Here is a 24,912-nt window from a genome sequence, read left to right as displayed (position 1 = left end):
AAAGAAAAGGGGAAAAGAGCGTTTTTGTTGGTTAAGTATAGTCTCAAAACTCTTTCGAGAATGGACAACTGCGATGAATAATTTTGAAAGTTGACCTTGTATGCTGAAAATTATTGCTCAAACGGCTCGAGCTTTATTAAAACAATGAATGTATTCTTTCCAACCATAGAGATATGATTTCAACCATGGATATCGAACTATATCATTACCCTTTCTATCATTCAAGATTCAAGATTTATTTATTGACTAGCTGTAGAGTTACAGCCCTTTTGTAACAGGGTTGTTCACCAACAGTGGGAGCACGATCAAATTAAAACTGTTCTAAAAAAACAAGTTTATAAGCTTCAAGGATAAGAATTATATAAAGAAAAACTGGAACAAAGGACTAAAAAAACTAAAATACAGTTGAAACATTGGTGTACAGCCAAAAGAGAGATAAAAAATGTCACTAAGGTAAAATATTGTAATAGACACTACGACCTTGGAGGAGAGAAGTATACTCATCCACAGTCCCAGAATAAATTTCACGATTTTTAACTCAAAATTATGACTCGTAAAACATAACAGCTCTTCTGTAGGTATATCGAAGTCTTCTTCCTTCATTCAGGAATTCCTTCACAATACTCAAGTGCGGGACACACCAGAAGGATGTGGCGTATATCCTATAGAGCATTGCCTCAAAGTTTACAAGCCGGTGAGTAACCCAGGAACTGAGCCTGGCGCTGACCGCTCAGGAGTGCCAGGGCCGGCCCTACCATAGGGTGAACGGAGCGGCCACTTCAGGCGCCAAGTCTCAGTAAGCGCCTCAGTGGTAAAGAAAAAATATTTTTATATTAGGGGCAAGCAAAGGGGGCACCATAATCTCCTGGAGTGCACCAGATCGTGCATCGAAGAAGAGACCAGTCTGCCACGTTCCGTCATAAAATGATTCAGGTGATGGGGATTTTTTAACGTGGTATGTGGCCAGGCTACGATTTTCCTTCACTTCAGCGACCCACATCCTATCGGCAGTTTCCCGAACCTCTCTTGAAATTGTAGCAACAAGTGCCGAATTAAGGACTAGGCACAGGCCTATGGGCCCTCACCAATGACAAAAAAATTGTGTACTGAAAAATCAGTGGACTTTTACTGTTTCACTGGTTTCACTCACTGATGAAATCAATGGATTTTGCACTGATTCGGCTTAAGAGAAAAACATATCAGGCTTGTTGCTTTATTATTTGAAAAATCATTATTCTTGTGACCATTTGTGACATAAGTTCAGCTTCGGGACCTGCTAGTTTTGCGATTTTATGTTTTCCGTACATAGGCCCCCACCATAGACATTCGTTATCTTTATTTGTATAGACATATGAAATAATGATAAAATAGATCCCCGATTTTACACGGAGATCGTGTGCCAGCAAGACCAAGCAACCGTGAGGTAAAAACTGTGGAAAGCGCCTTCTATCGATGACCAGATTAAATAAGAAATTATATAATCTCACGTGATTTCACGAAGGTCATGGGGTAGAGAAAATTATTATTTGGTAATCTGATGAAGGTGCTATTTAATTTTAATTATGAAAATAAATAAATTAATTCGTAGAAAATTAAAGGTAGACAAATCGTAAATTATATTATTTTAAAATAAATTATGATAATTAAATTAAAATAAATATTAAAATATAAATTTAAAATGTAAGTAATATTTTACCGAGGCTTAAAAAGTAGGTTACTACCAAGAACTAACTACTTACTAGGTTATAGTAAAATGATATTTCAACTATAAGGTGGAATATCCCTTTATTTTCCCCCTTTGAAATATTAGATATGTAAAATGCAGTGATTGTAACAGCTAGGAGCAACCATGGAGAAAGAAGGAAGGAGAGAGATATTTAGGAAAGGGGCGACGTAAACTCGACGGTAGAGAGAAGCTCGTACACTAACGCGCATCGAAGTTGTGCATCGTCATAATATGCTTACCTGGATATATCACTCTAGCGCAGCGGTTCCCAATTTTTTTTTTGCTATGGAACCCTAAATTATCCAGCTAATTCTGGCGGAACCCCAACTCATTTTTTTTTACTTATCTTAAAAGACTCTTGACACAAACAAAGATGGCCGCACTGCGAATCAGTTATTGTGTGTGTTCTGGTGTCTAAGGCCTCGGGTCGACACCGATGTTTGTGTATCTCAAAAAAAAGGATAAGAATTAATCACTTTATCTTTTTTTATCCGAAAAATAAAATTATTCTTGTAATGTTAAATCCCTTTCTATCCGTGGATAATATCTACATAATAAAACTCTAAGCCCCTTTCGTCGCATTTTTTTCTGACTCTCATTCGCGACTCTAACGTGGCATCGCCGCAGGTACACGGAGGTACACACCTAAGGTATCCCTAGCGCTTCGCCTTAATACTAGGTCATCTACATTATTTTTTTCTGAATTTCATTCGCGCCTCTAACGTGGCGTCGCCGAAGGTACACGGAGGTACACACCGAAAGTATCCCTAAAGCTTCGCCTTAATACTAGGTCATTGAGTATATTTCAGAAATAGGGTCTAACGTGACATCGTCGAAGGCAATTTCTCTGTGTTTCACCCGCGGTCATTGCGCTTCGCCTTAATACTAGGTCAAGTCTATTTGGGTCATTAAGTTTGTTTTTGGAATTTCGGATCGGATTTCGCACTGGCTCGAATTTCACACTGTAAATCGGGACTTAAGGACGAGCGTATTTTTATTTGTTCGTCATGAGAGTAAATCTGCCATTGGATACAGGGGGTTTAAAGGAGTACAGAGAGTTATTTTTGCGGTAAAAGGGAACCACCGAAATTCTCGCATGGGAAAAGGGGAGGGGAGTACCACTGTAACTATCACATGGGAAAAGGGGGGAGGGGAGTATCACCGAAATTCTCGCATGGGAAAAGGGGAGGGGAGTACCACGGTAACTATCACATGGGAAAAGGGGGGAGGGGTTAACACGGAAATTATCACATGGGGCAAAGGGGGAGGGGGTACTGTGGTTATTATCACATGGGAAAAGGGTAGAGGAGGTACCACAGTAATTATCACATGGGGAAAAAGGGGAGGAAGGGCCTTACTGGGGTGGTTCTACTATGGGGAAAAAAGTACCATGGAAATTATCCCCTGGGAAAAAGGGGAAGGAGGCCTTACTGGGGGGGGGGAGGTTCGACTATGGGGTAAAGGGGTCCACGGTAATTCTCGCATGGTAAAAAGGGGGAGGCGGCCTTCCGCGTTGTTTCGTATATGGGGAAAAGGGTGCCTCGAAACACACCACTAGCTGAGGGCCCGCCTGTAAGGCGGGCTTCTCAGCTAGTTATCTATAAATAAACAGTTAACAGCAATTTTTATGGTTAATCGATATTTTGGCAGTTAATTTATCTGTTTTTCCCACCTCTACCAGAATTAGATTAGGAGAAGTTACTACAGAGCCTGAAATTCTGGAAACACAAATGTCTTACAAAAGCGTGGGGGGGGGGTAAGTTTCTTTCTCGCTGAAAATTCCATCCCCCTCAAAAGGAGAGAAGACTCTCGAGGGACGCTGGGTAACGATACCGCCATCTAACGAGAGCTAACGAAATTAAAATATCGTCTGCTATATCGTACGTTTTTCAACTCAAGACTTAGATATTAAGTGTTGTTAGGCATGGAAAGGGGGGACTGGGATGACACCTATTTACATAAGCTACTAATATATTTAAATTAGATGAAAGTTTATTTGTTCAGTCAAGAACTGCGCTATTTAATTTTTTATATATCTTTAATGTCAAAATTCCTCAATACAAATTTACTTACTTCATAATTTAATTCTACACAATTAAAATCGGTTATCTTTCAAATATCACTAATGTCCCAACTACTACTGATTCTGTAAGGGTGGATTCGTTTTGATGTCCACATTGGTTTTGTTAGCTTTGAATCGTTTTTCTCTTTTAAGCCTACGTCGAATTCCGCGATTGTTCTTTTTCTATGTTGTTTTTAGCCATCAGTAGATAAGTTTTTATAATTTCGAATTGTTATTTCAGATGGCGCTTTTTACTGAATTTACCTCACTCTTGCTTGCATGTTTATTTTATTTCATATGTCTATGGCCCCCACCAACGTAGTGCCTAGGGCCCCACCTTCAGTAAATGCGGCACTGGTAGCAGCCCTTTGTTGTTGACCCAGTCAATGGTTATTCCGTGTAGGGTAAAAGCACTCGTTGACTCATTGGGACCAGAAATTAATACTTTGGATTTGTCACTACCAAAGCGAAGCCCACCCTCTTCAACGAAGGAGGTACAAAGATCAAGGAGACCACAGAGTCCCCCAGTAGTAGCACATCATCTGCAAAAAGCAAGCTAGAGATGCGAGGGCCAGAGTTACCGTCAATAAATGTGCCACATTTAGAAACCTGGAATTGGTCAGCCAATACATTGACGTATACTAAGAAGAGTACTGGAGAGAGTGGGCAACCTTGGCGAAGACCAATTGATATCTTTATAGGCGGGGTATTAATCTCAATGGCTTTAACATAAGCCTATCATAAGGTGCCCATAAGCAAAGGTCTACCATAGGGGCACATGTTAACGGCGTTGTCCTGGAGATAAGAAAAATGACGTACGATGATAGGGCAGTAGCGCCATCTTCGTTTTCAAAATTTTTACATCTAAAATATTCTCTTAGGTGACCCACGATATCTGTGCTACGTGCGGCAAGGATCATGCTTTTGATCCGGACGCTAGGTGCACGGCCATCGAATACTGTGTCAACTTCAAAGGGTCGCACAGCTCGAAGTCGGCGGCCTGTCCCACGCTAAGGAGAGAAAAAAAGGTTCTAGAGGTTCGTCGCACAGAGGATGTTACTTTCCGGGAGGCAAGAGCGATAGTTCGGCAGGGGACATATGCTCAAGCTGCCACCGCCAAAGGAGTCAAACCCCTCGCCGTCTTCCCAACCCAGTGGCAGAGCCTGCCGTGTCCACTGGCGCTGCGGCCCGGTGTATCTAACCGCTAGTGACCTCTCTCTACTCATCGTCCAGTTGGTGGCTAGTGGCAGAGCTCTGCGAAAAACTTCATGGGCAACCCGACAAAAGGGAAAAGTTGAAATCCTTTGTGGCGGACTATACTCACAAACTGATGGCGGCTCATTCGGCACCCAATGTGTCAGATTTCCCGCCGTTGGCGTCTTCTAAACGGCCCGCTGATGACTCAAGTTCCTCTTAACGTTCTCCAATGGAACGTACAAGGTGCTCGGGCGAGACTTCCATACATTCTCCATATCTTTGGGGAGCTACATCCTACCGTTATAGCTTTACAAGAAACTTTCCTCCCGGCTTCTGCCACAATCAACTTCCACCTCGGCTTTTACGACGTATTTCGGGCGGACCGTCAAACTTTCCCTCCTCCGGCGAACGGAGACCGTGGTGGGGTGGCGGTCTTGGTTAATAAGACTGTTCAGGCGATTCGTCTGCCACCTCTAGTTTGCGACGGCGTTGAATCCCTAGTTTTACCACTTCTCTTCCCTTTGGGGTGGATCACGCTCTTCAACATTTACGACCCCAGGGGTAAGGCACCCAAAGCATTTTTCGATCAGCTTTTTCGTAGTGTGGACACTCCAGTTATAGTTCTTGGGGACTTTAACGCTCACAACTGCCTTTGGGGCAGCAATAAAACAGACGCCGCGGGCCGCCGCATTCAAGCTTGGCTGGAGGAAAATGACCACATGGTCCTTTTTAATTCTGGTGAAAGCACCCGACGCCCGTGTGCGGGCACGGAAGGTGTGCTCGATCTTGCTTCCGCTAGCCGAGATATAGCCTTACACCTCCCTTGGATAGTTCTGAAAAGTGGGACCAGTGACCACCTCCCAGTATTACTCGGACAAGTTAGCAGAGATTCACTCCCGTCCCAAAGAGGACCAGCCTTCTGGAAATATTAAGAGGTGGATTGGAAACGTTTTCGCATCAACCTGGATGCCTCCCTGGGCGAAGATCCCTTAACGGTCGAATCGGCGGAGTGTCTCCTCTATCAGGCGGCGTCAGAAATTATCCCCACTATAAGGGGGGGTTGTCCCCTCGACCCCTCGCCCCCTCCTTGGTAGGAGTCCTCTTGTGTGACCAAAGCCAAGACTGTCCAAGCCGCTCGTAGAAAGGCTCAGCGCTCCGGGTTCTCTTTTGATCAGATTTCGTTCAAGAAAGAACGAGCTCTTTTTAAACGCCTCATCAAGGATAAAAAAAGGACAGTTGGAGACAGTACTGTGCCAGGCTTCACGCTCACACTCCTCTGACCCAAATGTAGTCTCAGGTTCGCGGGCACAAAATGGTGTCCTTACCTCGTAAACTTCTCACCCTTAAAACTGGCGCTGACTCCCTTACGGACCAGAAGGAAGTCGCGGAGTTTCTGGTTTTGACTGCCTGCTCTGACATTCATCCTCCTCCGGCGCTTCGTCCTGACCAGGAGTATATCTCGGCTTCTTTCCTGGCTAGCCTACCTACCAGTTACAATGCTCCTTTCTTCGAAGAATAACTCTATGGCGTTCTCTCCGGTCTACACAACACTTCCCCAGGGGTGGACAATGTATCTAATCTGATCATAAAAAACTCTACTCCGGCCTATCACTCGGCACTCTTGGCGCTCTACAACCGCCTCTGGGCTGAAAGGGTGATGCCTTCGAGGTGGAAACACGCTATCTTACACCCGATCTTGAAGCCGGGGAAATCTGTTACGGACGCTACCTCTTACAGGGATATTGCTCTTCTCCCAAATCTGGGGAAAATCTACGAGAAACTGGTACTTGGTCGGTTAGTCTGGTAACTCAAAAAGGTGCTCCCTCCGGAACAATCGGGTTTCCGAAAAGGTCGTCGTACCACTGACCATGCGATTCGTCTCGCTTCTGCGGCCAGCTGCGCTCTGGCCTCCACTAAGCATTGCCTAGCGGTGTTCCTGGATCTCAAAGACGCATTCGGGAGTGTCCACCATCGCGTGCTCCTCTACAAACTCCAAAGTTTTGGCCTGGAGGGCAACCTGCTTCGGTCGGTTGAAAACTTCTTGATTCAGTGTCATGCTGGATGGGATTCCTCCGCTCTGCCCCAAGGCGGTTGATCACGGGGAGCACGCTGATGACATCGCCGTCTGGATCAGCGACTTTGACTGGGGGAATCCTTTTAGGACTATGCAAATCGCTCTTGACAGGATCACCGACTACGGCGCAAACTGGGGACTAAACTTTCAACCTCTCAAGTGCAATTTTATGACCTTCTCTCGCTACACTGACTTTCCGGCAGCCCTCACTCTCACACTGGGCCATCAGCCACTCACTAAGGTGTCCCCCTACAGGTACCTAGGTGGTCTTTTCGATGACCATCTCTCTTGGATTCCCCATATCGAGGATCTTGCGAGCGGTTTCGGGTACCCAGTGGGGTGCAGGTCGTAAGGTTTTGCGGCTTCTGTATACACACCTGGATATACGCTCCAGACTGGATTACTCTAGTCCTCTTTACGCGTCGGCGCCCGCTTGTGCCCTCAAGAAACTAGATAAAGTTCCAAATGCGGCCCTTCGAGTCATCCTCGGGACTCCACCGTCTTCTCCTATCAGTTTAATGGAGGCCGAAGCGGCCATTCCGCCCTTAAGCAACAGGAGAGACTATATGGATATAATCACCCTTGCTCCATGTGGGGTGGCGGACACTCCGGACTTCTACCGCACTCTCCTGCGCCGGGACCTTGCTTCCTTGCAGATTTTGGAGCATCGCTTCCAAAAGAACAGGCTGCCTTTTCTACTTAGAGCTTGGCGCCTGGCTCAGGAATGCAATCTTGATTGGCTTTTCCACGTTACTAGTCGACACCTCGTCACTGCGGTGACCCCACCATGGACCCGTCCGTCACGCTAGCTCACCAGTCCTAAGGATGACAATCACTCTGAACCGTTACGTCAACTGTTTTTAGCAACTCTCGAACCTCACGCGAAGGACGCGATGGTTTTCTACACGGACGGTTTGGCGTCCCCCGATTCAGGGGTCGTGGGTGCTGCCTTCGCAATTCCCTCCCTCAACATTGGTGCGGTTAATTTAGTAGACTCCGGTCATCCTATTAATCGGGTCAAGCTATTTGCCATCCAGATGGCTCTCTCCTACGCGTCCACACATCCGCATTCGCCGGTAGTCGTCTGTTCCGACTCTAAAAGCGCACTCACCCAACTGCTAAGTCGGTCGATGGATCCGGTGGCCATCTGTGTCCAGGACCTTTGCGATAAGTACCCGCATACCGTTTCTCTAATCTGGTGTCCAGCACACATGGGAGTTCCATGAAACGAGACGGCCGATCGTCTCGCTTCGGTCACTGGGCTCCAGCGCCCTTCTAGAGTGGACTTCCTCCTCCCGTCTACTCTTGTACACATAAAGAGTGCGTGTCGTCTGGCTCTCACACAAAACGCGTCTAAATCTCAAATATGGAAAATAAATACCTTCAGAAACCGCAGTTCTCTTATTTCTAAAAGCCAGTTTTATGTTCTGATGAATCATTTTGCCGCGATAAGTGTTAATTTTAAGTTTGAAAGTGATAAAATTGGCTACGGTGCTAAGGGCTCGCGTCGGAGATTTCTCCCGCGTGGTTCTAAGTTTAAAAACGTTCGCGCACACCTTCTGCGCAATCATCATGCAACGCGCGAAATTCATTTGGGGAAATGCCTAGTTGAGGATGTGGCCACCAGGAGGTGCAGATTTTGAATACCTACCTCTTAATAACGGGTATGTGATCGTCAAAAATTTTAACTAGACCTTTGCTTATGGGGACCTTATGATAGGCTTATGGCTTTATATATACAGGTGCTGTCGTCGATATAAAGCCGCTCCAAATTGGTGACCATTTCCGAACCGATGCTTATGTTGCGTAAGGCTTCCCATATCTGCGTGAGGCGGACACTGTAATACGCCTTTTGTAAGTCTAAGTTTATACACTTCAATAAGTTGGGTCAATACAAATAGGTTATCTGCTATTCTCCGACCATGTTGAAAGCCATATTGAGCTGCATTGAAGAGCCCATTCCGTTCAAGACACGTTGACAGGCGTTCTTTATACAAGCTGGCGTAAACTTCATACATAACAGCATAAGTAACATAATAACATAAATATGGCACTTCCTATTCACCCAATGCTAATTTTTTAATGATAGTCTGTTTCGCCAATAACGTACCGACGGATTAACAACTCTCCGCGAACTGCTCGTATTTCTCGCCATCAAACTAACCAACTATTTGGCCAACGGAAAGAATTATAGGAAGGAATGAGTTTCCTGTTCGGAAACTTCCTATTTCGCAATCACTCCACCACAGATTATCATTAACCGAATTCGTTCTGTGCCATACTTAACAATCTATATAAGTTATTTATGATAACAATTTATATAAGTTATTTATGATAACAATTTATATAAGTTATTTATGATAACAATTTATATAAGTTATTTATGATAACAGTTTTATTAAGTTACTTATGATAACAATCTATATAAGTTATTTATGATAACAATTTATATAAGTTATTTATGATAACAATCTATATAAGTTATTTATGATAACAATTTATATAAGTTATTTATGATAACAATTTATATAAGTTATTTATGATAACAATTTATATAAGTTATTTATGATAACAATTTATATAAGTTATTTATGATAACAATTTATATAAGTTATTTATGAAAACAGCAACGTTCATAAAAATGCTAAAACAGTACTTATAGCTATAGGCAGGGAGCACTATAGCTCTGTAGGATTCCGGCTCTGAGCTCATCTTCCCCCTGTGAATCATGCTAATCCCATAGCTATGGGGGATATTTCCGGATCCTTGAATTTCATCATCTTAGGCTTAGCAGGGGCTCATTAAGCGGCCTGAGCTTGATAGATGCTTAGTTAAAAACTGCCACAACAGGAAAAGTGAAAGATGCACTATTTAATATTATCCGAGGGCCAGGTCACTTCCATTTGGGTGCGTCTAAATCATAGTAAAATGATTAAATCAGGGTAATCAAGATTAGAAAATCTAATCACGATTTAATCAATCTAATCATGATTTAAACGAGATTTAATCATTCTAATCAGGATCTAATTTTGTTAATCAGGATTAAATCATATAACCAGATTAATCATTTTAATCGCTCGAATCGAGATTTTATAATTAAAATCAAAACTAAAGTACGATAATTTATTATTAATATTGATGGTTCTATCGCAAATGTATTTGATTGAAATGATAAAAAAAATTACTTATCGCATTTTATTTAAAACATCCGAAAACATCACAGCTTTGTAACAAGTTATCACAGCTTAGTTACACGAGTTATCACAGCTTAGTAATTAAGGTAACATTGTAATAGGAACTACTTTTTTTCAAGTAACATTATTCTAATCCGCTAGTTCTAATCCCGTACAATTATTATCATTCCAATCACCAATATAATCATTCTGATTCTCGTTCAAATTTATAATCGCGATTTAATGATACTAATCATTAATAAATCGTTTCAATCGGGATTTAATCATTTTAATCAGATTTTTTCATTTTATCATGATTAAATTAGATTTAAACATTCTAATCGTGATTAAACGTGATTTAATCAACAGAATCATGATTAAATTGAATTTAATCAAAATAATCACGATTAAATTGAATTTAATCAAAATAATCACGATTAAATCGGATTTAATCTTTCGAGGGGTGCGTTAATCAAGGAAGTGAGCTGCCCCTCAATATTATCAAAATAATATAATTATTTTTGATATTATTAACGAATTCCACATGTAAACGAAAAATTCAAAAAAGCCTCGAAATGTTTACCACTAGGGGCCTTTACTACTAAGCTTAATCTTCCTCTGGGGCTAAGATGGGCGGTGCCTTTCTACTTTTTATGTCATTACTTAAACCAATCAGGAGACAGTGTTTGTCATTGACTCAAATCTCGATCCACAAAACGTTTCCGCGATTGCGCGATTTACCCGGCGAAGAAAATGACTCGTGATTCTTAGAAAAATACCTGTATTTTAACAAATTAACTTTATAATCATAAATAAAAGGTATTTATTAATATTCTTACATATTTTCGTTAGATCAAAAAGATGTGTATCAAAATTTTAGAAGCAAAATTTCGCACTCAAAGCTAGTCAAGTTTCAAAACGTCGCCGTTCAATAAAATTTTTGAGCTTCGGCGCGTAACCAACGTCATAATAACTAAGCCCCTCCCATCCTAGCGACTGAGACTACCTAATGCAGTTTGATTATTTCGATATTCACGGTGGAAATGACTTCTACGATTTAATAAAATATATGGTTGCTGTACTGTCTAACAGTACCGGATTTACTAGGCAGATTTTGTAAGGAAAGCATAAAAACGCCAAACTCGCGTGTCTCGAGAATAATTATTTTTCAAATAATAAAGCAACAAGCCTGATATGTTTTTTTCTTAAACCGAATCAAAGAAAAACACATTGTTGTCATTAGTGATGGGGACCCATAGGCCTGTGCCTAGTAGGCCTAGTCCTTAATCCAGGACTGCTGCCCAAATAATATAAAATTCACTAACAAAATGAGTCTAAGTGACGCCGAAGTTTTCTCGCTATTCCTTCTGTGTAGAGTTACTCTATCGTAGCCCTTCACTATAAGCTTCGTGCGTAGTTTAAACTTTGGTCAGAAGTATCGTCGCCTACCGACTGAGTTTTAAATCGAATGGATGAAAGCTGTCTGCTCATTCAATATTATCTCGATATTCAAGCTGAATGTTTCAGTTAAAGAACATTCTTTTTCAAAAGTCGTCTGCTATTTCTTCGCATATTTAGTTCCCAGGTATTAAAGTAGATGGTGCTATCTTTTCTAAGCTCGAAGCCTATGCTTAAAATCTAGAAATCTAGACTCTAGATAGACGGTCTTTCGTTTTTCGTCAGCTACTCTCCTTGCTTTAGACCATGGTAGATGGCCGCCGAAAGAGAGCCTCGCGATAGCGTTTCCCATTTGGCGGCAGCTTTCGAGAGTTACTATAATACTAGACATAAGCCTATCATAAGGTCCCCATAAGCAAAGGTCTAGCATAGGGGCCCATGTTAACGGCGTTGTCCTGGAGATAAGAAAAATAACGTACGACGATAGGGTAGTAGCGCCATCTTCGTTTCCAAAATTTCTACATCTAAAATATTCTCTTGAGTCTTACTTGGTAGAGTGGCCACGCTCGGGTTGATAAATGCCACAAAACGCGTCTAAATCTCAAAACCCAGTTTTAGGTTCTGATGAATCCTTTTGCAACGATAAGTGTTAATTTTAAGTTTGAAAGCGATAAAATTGCGAATAAGCCTTGGCTACAGTGCTAAGGGCTCGCGCCGGAGATTTATCCCGGGAGGTTCTAAGATTAAAAACGTTCGCGCACGGCTTCTGCGCATTCATCATGCAACGCGCGAAGTTCATTTGGGGAAATGCCTAGTTGAGGATGTGGCCACTAGGAGGTGCAGATTTTGAATACTTACCTCTTAATAACGGGTATGTGATCTTCAATGGCCTAGACCTTTGCTTATGGGGAACCATTTTCCCGCGCGGTTTGAGCGATCCAGAAATTATAAAACTACAGCATGGCGCCGTTATGTCCAATAAAAATCACCCCTCAAGTTAATCATCACCCCAAGCTTCACAACTGGCCCAATTCCGCAAGTCTGGAAGTGTCCCAACATCACCCCAATTTTTAAATTGGCTCGAGGACTGCCCCCACTAACTATCGGCCGATTGCAGTTACGTGAATGTTGGCCGTGTCAGTGAGCGCCTAGCTAACGGTCAATTGCACACTTTCCTGACAAACACTGACTTCTTCCATCCCTTTCAACATGGCTTCCGCTCCAAACACTCATGCACTTCCAACCTGCTATCAGAAACCAACCACTGGACTACCAGGTTGGATGACGGAAAGCCCGTTGATGTCATCTATTTAGACTTTCGTAAAGCTTTCAACACCATCCCTCACCAGAAACTCATCGAAGCACTACAAGAGGCTGGCGTCGAGGACATGGCCTTTCTCTGGCTCTCCATATTCTTGACGGACCGCCAGCATTCTGTCGTCCTTCAAGGCCAAACCTCTGGTCCTCATACCGCTCTTAGTGGAGTCCCTCCAGGTTGCGTGCTTGGACCTGTTCCGTTCTAAATATTCATAAACTCAATGCATAGCGTTGTGCAACATAAATGTAATTTCTTATTTGCGGATGACTCTAAATTGGCTTTCCCTGTTGCATCGCCCTTAGGCCAAAGTCATCTAGTGACTTATATTGCAATTAATTCAGGTGGTCGGGTTACAATGCGTAGGAGGGTGGTGGAAAGCACTTATATAATAATCAGCTAGGCTAATACTCAAGGCACCACCTTAGGCCAAAGTCATCTAGCGACTTATATTGCAATTAATTCAGGTGGTCGGGTTACAATGCGTAGGACGGTGGTGGAAAGCACTTATATAATAATCAGCTAGGCTAATACTCAAGGCACCACCTTAGGCCAAAGTCATCTAGTGACTTATATTGCAATTAATTCAGGTGGCCGGGTTACAATGCGTAGGAGGGTGGTGGAAAGCACTTATATAATAATCAGCTAGGCTAATACTCAAGGCACCACCTTAGGCCAAAGTCATCTAGCGACTTATATTGCAATTAATTCAGGTGGTCGGGTTACAATGCGTAGGACGGTGGTGGAAAGCACTTATATAATAATCAGCTAGGCTAATACTCAAGGCACCACCTTAGGCCAAAGTCATCTAGTGACTTATATTGCAATTAATTCAGGTGGCCGGGTTACAATGCGTAGGAGGGTGGTGGCAAGCCCTGCATGCCACGCGTTCGAGCCAACACTAACTATTACCGTTAACCTCAACAAGTTTTTGTGGAAGGGGAAACCGAAGATCTCGGGGGAAAACCCCTTAAACCAGTGGGGAGAGAACTTGCAAACTCTACGCAGAAGGAGTTGTTCCGAGTGTTCACCCAGTGCCACAAGCTGGGATCGAACCCGGCTCCTCTTGCTGCGAGGCGAAAGTGCTAACCACTCCGCCACCCCACCTACAGTGTCATACTTAATTGTTACTTCTGGTCATACGTTGAAAGCGCGGCCCACTCTGAACGGCCTTTAAAAACGCCAGAGGTGAAACGGGCGCGTAGACCTCTATAAACACGTGGATTTACAATGTTGCAAATTGCGGGGGTCCGTATACGCTGCCCAAAAAACCTTACTTAGAATTAAATTTAAGGAACGTTTTTGCAATTCTAGGTTATATGTAAACCACAGCTATTCAAAAATATAACTTTCAGGAAAATCGGACTTAAATTAAGGAACTGTATGTAGATTTTTAGGCGAAAATATAAAAACACGAAAATTGGGGCCCCTTAAATTACCCTGAAAACTATACTTAAATTTAATATTTACTGATATAACCGAAGTTGTAGGTCCACTGAATCCTAACCTATCCAATAAATGTTTTTTAAACGTTATCGGACTTAATTTTAATGAAAATATCTACCACATAAAGTGAAATCACCGAAAATAGTAAATTGGGCAAATGCCCAACTTCTTGGGCTCCGATTTGAAAACTTTATGAAAGGCTATCAATGGCAATGTATGTACATTCGAACGAGATATCATTGACTCTTCTAGTTATAACCGTTGAAGATTTAATGTGGTTCACACTCGACGGAAAATATGCCGGAAAGACGATAATAAACGCCGAGCTGAAAATTGATTCCCATTCGATATACCGCTAACGTTCAACTTTACGCTGCTAATTTTCCGTCGAGTGTGAAACCAGCTTTATGCGTGACACGGCGCCATCGGCATCGGCGGCAACGGCTACACTGTACGTGAGACTAATACACACAAATCCTTAGGATTGTGTGTAAAAAACCGTAAAACTACTTTAAACGTCACGGTTATCGCCTCGAGGTTTAAAGACGTTCTCGTAAACGTGATTTTCTAGAGTTACTGAAACCATAGACAGTATACACTATCTAATTGGCGACTGAAAGCTTTCGCTACGCCCTCTTTGGGTTGCTATCGAAATCTAGATAGATAGCCAGTAGCGAATAGACCAATTCTGGTACGCATATTGTGATCGATGAAATAAATGCTACAAAAGGTTCATATTTGCATTTTATTATACTTTTACACAGCTTTCTGTTTCCTCTATAGTAACAGAGCAATTACCACGCCCCGAATCAGGCAGACGCTAAGAATGAGCATAGCTAGCCTCAGTCACCGCCAGACTTGGAAATAGCGGGAGTCCTGGGGCCAATGGCTCTTAAAAAAAAATCAGGGGCCCTTATATTAAATCATTCGAACTGGGGTTGCGGGTCAACTGGGCTCAGAAATTAAATAAAAATATTTATTAAAAATTTAACGGAAATTTCTGAAATATATTTTTTACGCCGTTGCTGAAACGCTGTTTTCCTACCCTAGTCAAATGCGAAATCTAGCGTTAAAGTTAACGTTTTAAAGTCAATAAATGTTTACGTAAGTAACGGAACCAAAAGTTGATCCACTTTTGACGTAACCAATTCTTATTCTTGTATTTTCTCTCCCTATTTTAAAATGTTTTCCCCCATTTCACTTCCCCTGGGCCTTTGGTCCTCAATAAAAATAAACTTAAAGGGGGGGGGTCGGGAGCCCGAAGGGCCCCCGTTAAAAATATCACTATTTCCAAGTCTGGTCCATAGATATAGGAAACGTATATAAAGGTCTAGATAAAATATTTCAAAGGGAGTGAATACGGAAGTGACAGCTAGCAGAAACGCGTAATTTCAGCAGGCTAACCTTATAAGGCGCTATCTATCGGTAAGAAAGCTCGTGCTATCGTCGCGAGAGCCATTGTCTCCTGCTTAAAAATTATACTAAAAGTCACCAACAGATGGTGTCTAAAGACTACGGCCTGTGGAAAGGTCAAGCATTTAGTACTAAAATGCTAAGAGAGCTCGCGCTCTTGGTCACGTGCCTTCCTCGGTGTCTGCTAGGTGTCAATTCCGTATTTTATGTTAGGCTTAGACGCCCCGAAATTTATCTAGACCTTTATATACATTTCTTATATCTATGGTCTGGTCACCGCTCGTCCATGGCTCGTCGGTCCATCAAAAGAGCGTGGCGCAACAGCGCCAACTAGACTCGTTTTGTCGCGATGTTCGCCCAAGGTTCACCCAATGAGGTAGAATTAATCGAGATCCAAACAAATCAGGGTTTCGCGGGACACGTTTTATTTGAGTAGGAGAGTTAGGCTTAAGTTTCCACTTTATCCAATCGTGTTGGCTCCATCTGTTTCTATAAGCAGACACTTTTGCTAAATATACTAAGGTTTAGTTTTCCAATAACACGATAGATGGCGCCAACACGATTTGATTAAGTTCATTTACAACACTTTTCCCCAGGTTCTCGCTAGAGGACTATTTAGTCTATTTGTTTAAATTTCCTTAACGGTTTTATAGCTGTACAATTTCATGAACCTGTATTCAAATGTTGATTTTTTCTTTGAAAAGATCCGTTATCAATAAACAGATTTTCTAACAATTTACAACCATCGAGATAGAAAAGAAATAGAGGGAAGATTACCGCGTTAAGGCACCCCTGTTTTTGACCGGGAAAATTCATCCCCCCCCCCGCACGTATGTATGAAAGCGGAGATAGGCAGAATTTGCAACGCCATCTATCCTTCTATTGTTTACATCAAATGACAGTTGATTTTCCAAAAGGCATGATGTATTTCATTTCACCGCGCATCGATGGCGCCACGTAATCTGCCCATCTCATGGCTTCCTAGTTCCTACATTGGCTAAAGGGGTCGGCACTCGCGGTCAACTTCGCCAGATACAATAGTGCCTCTATTTCTTTTCTATCTCTATGTTTACAACGCCTAAAGCTTGGTTTCCTTAATGGCAACACTGTCTTAGATGCCTTAATTGCATAATATTCCCATGGACCCATTCTTAGCATTACCACTATTATTCCTTACCCTCCATCCGGGTATCCTGTACCTGGCTACGTCACGACTACGCAAAAACTTCTAAAATGGCTGCATAAGTGTGGCATCGTTTTAAAACAAAATAAACAAATGGATTCTGGGAACTGTCATCCGGAAAATAAGATAATAGTAAGCAAATCCCAGATGACCAGCAAAGTTTCCGAGACAGAGTCCCCCGTGAAAAGATTCGGCCAAATCGGTGAACAACTATTCACCTTCCCGAATTTGCCCGGACTGCCCCCCGCCTCTTTGGCGCTGGACGACGCTGCTGCAGTAGTTGGTAAGGCGGAAAATCAACGTTTAATAGGCCTTGGTCTCAACGTAAGATTAGCAACTAGCATGGAAAAGGTCTCCCCTCCCATTGGGACGCAACTGAATGCTGATCGGATGAAGAAAACCCACAAACATAGTAGTAAGGAGCATTATTCTAATCAAAAGAAGCGAGAAAGTCATCAGTCTGACCCCAGCATTGAGAAAAGCAATTTAAAAATACCGACTGTTGGAAAGGAACGAAGCCATTCTAAGCTCGAGGGTATGATGACTATAAATAAATTAACTTAAAGACTATATTTTAATGGGTTATTTTATAATTTAATTAAACAGGTCGTGAAGAACATCGTAGCCACCATGGCAAGAAGAAACACAAAGAAAAGAAAAAAGAAAGACACAAAAAACATGAGAAGAGTCACTGTAAACACAAATCACCATCGAGAGAGTCCAAAAACCATCAACAACTTGATTCAGATATTGTGAAATTGACTGTTAATGGCAATTCTAATGTCGAAAAGCCTCAGAAAATAGAATTTCCTAGAATATTACCTTCTGGTTTCGAAATAGCTACTTTTCCTATTTCTTTTCCCACTGAGAATAACCATCAGGATAATTTGGATTTGTCCGAGGAAGATGATCTATCTTCACCAGAATCTCCACCACCGACACCAGGTGCTGATTTCGAAGATATGGATGTAGAACAACCGGTTACTTCAAATTCACCATCAAATCACAAGAATAACAATGAAACTGTTACTAAATTATCAACTACCAACTTATCAAATGAAAACAAAACTACTGAAGTGTTAAAATTTGGCGAAAAAATTGCCCAGAATCCCGAATCACACTCAAAACAAACAGATTCAATCGTACCAAATTCTGTGTCAAATGAAAAAGATGTAGAAGATTCTAAAATACCTAGAATGAAGACGGAAAAAAAGGTCATATCTTCTGAAAATGTGAATGATAATTCTGAAGAAAAGTTTGCAATCATCAACGAAGAATCTAAAACTCCGCATTCCTCTAAAGTTGAGAACAAAATTTTGGGATTAAAATCAACGAGTGACTCAAGGGGGTTGCTACCAATTAAGGAAATTAATAAATCAGTCCTTATAATTAAGTTTGAACCTCCAGTGAATAATTGTCAAAAGAAAGCGGTAAAGCAAGAAAATGTGAATAGTAATAAGATCATTGAAACAAAATCCACGGATAAACTGTCAAATAACATAAATATTGTTACCACAAAACCGGATACAGAGGCTGGTGCAAGTATTATTTCGGTGAATTCAATGTCGGATATTAATTTGTTAACTCAAATACCGAAGAAAACAGTATTATTCGGGTTGGATGGTAAATTGAGAGAGACCATAGTCCAGAATAAAACTTTGGAACCATCAACGTCAAATTCAGACTCTAAAGATCATACATCCAAACAAATCCCAAAAGGCTCTGCTAGTTTTGTTAAGTTACCAGCTAAATTTCAGATTAAAATATTGAAGAAAATTAATTTAAAGCCTAAGGAAGCTCTTTCTGATTCCCAAAATGAAATCAGTAAAGCCCAACTAGTTGAGAAGTTGGGTAAAACCACCGATAACCAACTTGAGAAAAGTACCAAGGTTTTTGAAGAGAAGAAACTCCACAAAAATGATGCTGTAAAATTACCTGAAGAACCTGTAAAACTAGGTAACAAATCTGAAAAATCACTCGAGGTAATATCAAAAAAATTCGCTCAGCAGTGTGCGATGGAAGTTCCCTCCGATATTATTCATTGTTCTGAAATGTTGCCACAAATATCGGAGAAAAAGCATTCTGAAATATCATCAGACCCAACGGAGCTAACTGAAATAATTGAAAAATCTGAAGAGAAAACTGAAATTATTGCAGAAAAAAGCGAACAATTGGAAAATACTGTTGGAGAACCAACTATTGAAGCAGTCAATGTTGAACAACTTGCAAACAGAACTGAATTTGTGGAAAAAACTGATATTAATCTTGCAGAAGTAGCAGTTAAAATGAATACTTCAATAACAACAACCCAGAAACCAACAGAAATAGTTTCAAAACCAATTGCTCTGGAAATTAGTGTAAAAACTCAAATGGTTCTACCTAAAGATAGTAAAGAAATAACCAGTTTACTTGAAAATAACGTTTCACCAATAACCCCAACTGAAAATACATTAAAACCAATAACAGAGACTATTTCAGAATCAGTCATTAAAAAAGAAAATTCATTACAGCCTATAATTAAACTCGAAAATATATCTAATATGATACCCACCAACACTCAAAATTTTGAATTTAATTTAAACCTGGCTAAAAGTGAAAAATCTGAAAATAAATGCGAGACCAAGAATACAAAGGTTAAACTTGAAGATGCAGCGAAACAATCGACTTCAAAATCATCCCACACCAAAAAACAGAAAGAAAAGGATAAAATTGTCACTGCATCAATCAAAACTGAGGATAAATTGAGTCAGTCACGCCGATCTTCAGACTCTTCCAATGGAAATACCCAAAACACGCCAAGACTTTGTTCCAGATGCAAACGTCACACAACAAAACGTCACAATGTAGGAGTGCAATGCCGAAGAGACCGTCACAATTTGCCATCAGCGAGTTCAATGTTACAATCTAATAGCATGGCATCTGGTAAATTAAAAGATACAGTAGCCTTGTCTTTGAAAACGCCGCGATTACCAGTCTCACTCTCATTCAACGAATTCCCTCAATATAAATTTGGTCACCTATTCCGACGCGAAATGTATCCGAATGGTGGAGCATGGATTCTTCATCTTTATTGGGATGAAATCTCCCATTTCAGTGAAACGGACATGAATATCTTATCTTTGGAGTTCCTGAAGGAAACCTTTTCCGAATCACCAACGGGTGTTGCTAAATACGTCATGGGGATTGTTCACAATTCAGCTAGTTATATGCCAGATTTAATGGAACATATGTCTGAGAAATATGGCAATTTAACTGTGAAAATGGGAATTCTAGGCAGACAGTCAGATATTGAAACTACAACGATGGAAAGATACCGAGAACAAGTCCATAAAACTTATGCCAAAGGTACTTTCCGTACAGGTCCTCTACATCAGATAAGTCTTGTTGGAACAGTTCATGAAGAAGTTGGAGGATATTTCCCTGATTTCCTATCTTTGCTGGAACAAAGCCCATTTCTTCGATTGACAATGCCATGGGGCAAACTTGCAATTACTCATATGATAAACCCTCAAGAAAGCAATGACGGACCAATCTTATGGATAAGGCCTGGAGAACAACTAGTTCCTACTGCCGAGGCAATTTCTGCAGCTTCAGCAATGGGGAAATCACCGCTCAAAAGGAAAAGGGGAGGATTTAACGAGTTAAGAAACTTGCAATATCTACCTAGAGCTTCTGAACCCAGAGAAATCATGTTTGAAGACCGAACCAAATGTCACGCTGATCACGTTGGTCAGGGTTTTGAAAGATTGACCACAGCAGCTGTAGGAGTTTTAAAAGCAGTGCACTGCGAGCAGTCGTAAGAATTAATTCATAAGGCAATGGTTTCATTGGAGTGCCTGATAGAAGCCACTGTCCAATATTTTTCAATTATCGGGTTATTGATTAACTTGTTTTTATCACGCAGATATGGTCATAACCGAGTAACCAAAGATGTGGTAGCCTTTCACGCTGCTGATTTCCATGATCTAACCAACAAATTACAGTTAGATTTGCACGAACCTCCAGTTTCCCAGGCATGTATATAAAAAAATTCTATTCATACGTTAAAAATCTAAGAATATCGGTGGATATTTTTCAGTGTGTGCAATGGATTGAGGATGCCAAACTAAATCAACTTCATCGTGAAGGTATCCGCTACGCAAGAATCCAACTAACAGATAACGATATCTATTTCCTTCCCCGGAACATCATTCACCAATTCCGTACCGTAACTGCGGTAACCAGCGTAGCTTGGCATGTCAGACTAAAGCAGTATTACCCAACTGGTAGCAATTCCAGCCATGACAACGAGAAGAGAACTTCGAAAGAAGATAATAAAACTACACCTCATAAGCATCAAAATTTGGATAAAGTTAAAACAAGTACCCCGGTTAAAAAGTACCACGAAAGTGGCTCATTAGAAAAGAAGAAAAAACTTGACTTTTCCTCAACTTCGGAATCTCCGTCCAAAAAATCTACCAAAAGCATCGTGATGAAAGAGGATAAAGACCACAGCAAGATAAAAACTGATTCTAGCAAAGGAGAATCTTCTCAAGTTCGCGCTAAAACTAAATCTCACAGTAAACATTCGGAATCAAGGTCTAAATTTAAACAAAGTGAAACCAAACAGTTGGTAGAGTGCTACGTTGAATCAACAAATACGCTAAGCAAAGATCCAAATGCTGAAAACCGGGTTCAGCTAGTACTAGATTCTTTAATAAATGCAGTGTCTAAAACTTTTCCAATCAGTAAAGCAACTGATAATGCTAAGAAATCACTTTCAAAGTCTACAACATCATCGTCTAGTGAGTCCACCAAAGCTCTTTCTGACAAAAATGGTTCCCCAAGAGACATCTCTTCCACTAAAGGGACAAAAAGAAAGGCGGAAAAATTAGAAGATCGAAGTTTGATAAAGAAACTAAAACCGGACATCTCTGAGAAAACAGAGAAAAATCAGGCAGACCATGATAAAGATAAATTATCGAAAGAAGAGAGAAAAAAGCGAAGAAAACTGAGAAAGGAACGGGAAGAACGGAAGAGATTGAAAGAGAGCAAAGGCAGCAGTGGAGAAGAGAAAAAGGAGAATAAGATTTCTGAGAAAACGGATAAAATTAAACGCAAGGAACATTCGAATGAGGGCAAAAAAGAGAGCAAAGAAAAAAAAGGTGAAGAACTAAAGAAACACAAATCGAATACAAGCCACAAAGAATTGGAAATTAAGAAGATAAAGTTGGACGATAGTGTATCTAAAAGTTCCAGTCAGAGAGTTAAACTAGGTTCTTCTACGAGTGATAATCCCAAAAAGGACAAGAGCGAACACAAATCAAAATCAGAGAAGCATTCGAGCAAGACTGATAATTCCGGAGGTAAATCTAAGGACGGGTCATCATCTAAATTAAAAGACTCCAAAACTTTGTCATCGTCCCAACATAAAAGCAAAAGTGACAAAAAGCCGCGTGATGGTAAATCATCATCCGGTGATGAAAAAAAGAAAAAAATTAGACTGGAAGATAAACCTACGAGAAATAATAGTGTGCCTTTGGGAGAAGAAAAAACATTTTCCACAAACTTGGTTAATACAGAATGCCCATTAGCTGTTGAAAAAATACCCGAACTGACAAATATGAAACCTGATTTACCCAAAATAACCGAAACTGTCTGCGAGTTAAACCGAGAGCCTGAAACAAATTTGTATGTATCTGAACTACCTTCAGGCACGAGAGCATTAACCACAAATGAAGATAAAAATGCTGAAAATGGTCGGGAAAGGACGCTTGAAAGAAGTATATCGCCCCCTCCATCGCCATTGCTAGTGCCTAATTTAGACTGCTCGGAAACCCAGACCCTTCCCAAAAACCAAACTGCAACATGATTGTTATTTTTATCATTAAATGTAAATATTCATTAAAAAATAACATCCAATGATTTAAACCTTAAATCAGTTCAAAAGTGGTTAATTTTTATCATCATGGCCTTTGTAATAAAACACAAAAAATCTTAAGAGATAAAAATCCTACGTATGCTTTCTCAAAAATTAATATAAATATATTTTGATTTTCATCATATTCATTGTAAATTATTTAAAAAAACCTTAAAAAGAATTTTATTTATGCCCTTCACCCGGTTTATTGTAGAAATTTGGTTTAAAGTAGTTATACACGGGTTTTCTTTTGTTGACTGGTAGTGTAGTTAAACTTTTCCAAAGAAACATGTTTTTGTTTTAAATTGGCAAAAAAAATGTAGATTTTGTATAAAGACTTTAAAATATGTACATAGAACATATTTGAACCATTTTTAAAAATTCAATGTAAATATTAAAAATCGAATTTAACTGATATTAATTTTGGATTTATCAAAAAAATGAAATTGGAAACATGTTTAGTCTGATAAACTATACATTTTTGTACCGAACATTCATTGAAATGCTATTGTTTTTATATGAACTGAGATTGTACTTCTCAACTTTTTTTTATCCCAATTTTATTGTTAAAGCAAACTGTTAACTAAAGTTTCTGTAAACCCTGCTGGTAGATTATGGTATTTTTTCAGACCTTGCATTTAAATATTACTTTTAAAAACTTGATTTTTCCTAGTTCCGACTAATTTAATGTCAACACCTTCCGTAAAAATTATCGCAATAAAATGTACCATTCTTTGTAAATAAGAAAGATACTTTTGAAGAAAAATAAAAATATAAAGTTCTTTCAAGTATTTTTATTTTTTATATGATAGCTTTATAGTGGTTTCTCTTGATTTCTGGTTTGAAAAAATTACTTTCCGTTGTGACTCTTGTGAGACGATTTTGAAGTTTTTGAACTTATAGTTCTTTTTATAAAGAAACGCGGCCTTCTTGTTTAAATGTTGCTCTTACGTCACAGTCTCTTACTTTCACAAGGCTACGAACAAAGACTATATAAACAGCGTATATATAGCAAGGAGTTAACCTCCTTGTATATAGTCTTTGGCTACGAGCGCGCGCTAGTCTCCAGTAATATAGGTTTTTTTAGCGCGCGTGCAAATCGCTCGTGCGCAAAATATACTAATAAAGCTGTGTCTTGTGACGTAAGAGCAACATTTTAACAAGTTGGGCAAGACCACTTTTTATTTTATAAAATCAACTATTAAAATTGGGAACCGTTGCTACGTTTCGTCGCAACAGATGGTGCATAGGCCAGTTTGATTTTTTTTTCATAATTTAATTCCAGACGTGTAGGCGCTTAAATAAAACATCTTCAAGCAAATCGCCTAGAAGTAACATATCCGAGAGCCAGGACCTGCAAGTTACTGCTTGTTGAAATAAAGGAAAATTTTCAAATGCAAACTCTACCGTCTAAAAGACCCTAATGTTTCTACACTTACATGTTTTACTCTATGAGGTAGAATAAATAGAGATCCAAATCCGCCTTCCAGGACCTACCGTTTCGCGGGACAGTATTTGTTGAATTGGAGAGTTAGGCCTAGTAAATGAACTTAATTGTGTTGGCGCCATCTATCGTGTTATTGGAAAACTAAACCTTAATATAATTTGCAAGTGTCTGCTTATAGAAACAGATGGCGCCTCGCTACCCTCATTCGACGAAAACTCGTCATTAAGCCTAGTCATGGTTATTATATTATTAGCTTACCTGATTATCTCTTTTATAACCATACAAATACCTGAAATTAGGTATCACTACACTTCTTTCGCGAAGAACATTATAATTACTTCAAAATATTAAGTACGATAACAAATTGAGGTTTTTAAATCCATTGTTTTATAAGCCTTTTTTGCGCGGGAAGTTCGCCTATTTGTTACTATGACGACGCATTCTTTTCGCGTCAAACCTCGAGCCAATGAATTTGAAATGTCGTGTTACGTCTTACGCTTGACGTAGTTAAGCCCCGCCTTTTTCTCGACGCGGTTACGTATCACCGTCCAAATGGAACCTTAGACATTCCAAGTGTAT

The 24,912-nt window shown here is 40.3% G+C and overlaps 1 protein-coding gene across 1 annotated transcript; it reads left to right on the top strand.

Moving 5' to 3' along the window:
- Nucleotides 1-16,958: 16,958 nt before the first annotated feature.
- LOC149966365 (uncharacterized) lies at nucleotides 16,959-22,915 on the top strand. The gene is made up of 4 exons (XM_090153434.1): nucleotides 16,959-17,522; nucleotides 17,594-20,783; nucleotides 20,892-21,000; nucleotides 21,066-22,915. Exons 1-4 carry the CDS (start codon nucleotides 17,081-17,083, stop codon nucleotides 22,836-22,838), a joined length of 5,514 nt encoding a protein of 1,837 aa, XP_090009560.1. The 5' UTR covers nucleotides 16,959-17,080; the 3' UTR covers nucleotides 22,839-22,915.
- Nucleotides 22,916-24,912: the final 1,997 nt, after the last annotated feature.

Source organism: Leiobunum rupestre, chromosome 1, assembly GCF_980474605.1.
Source record: "Leiobunum rupestre chromosome 1, qqLeiRupe1.1.hap1, whole genome shotgun sequence".
Classification (NCBI taxonomy): domain Eukaryota; kingdom Metazoa; phylum Arthropoda; class Arachnida; order Opiliones; family Sclerosomatidae; genus Leiobunum; species Leiobunum rupestre.
Note: the sequence above shows the minus strand (reverse complement) of the source record. Positions and strands in the feature narration are given on the sequence as shown.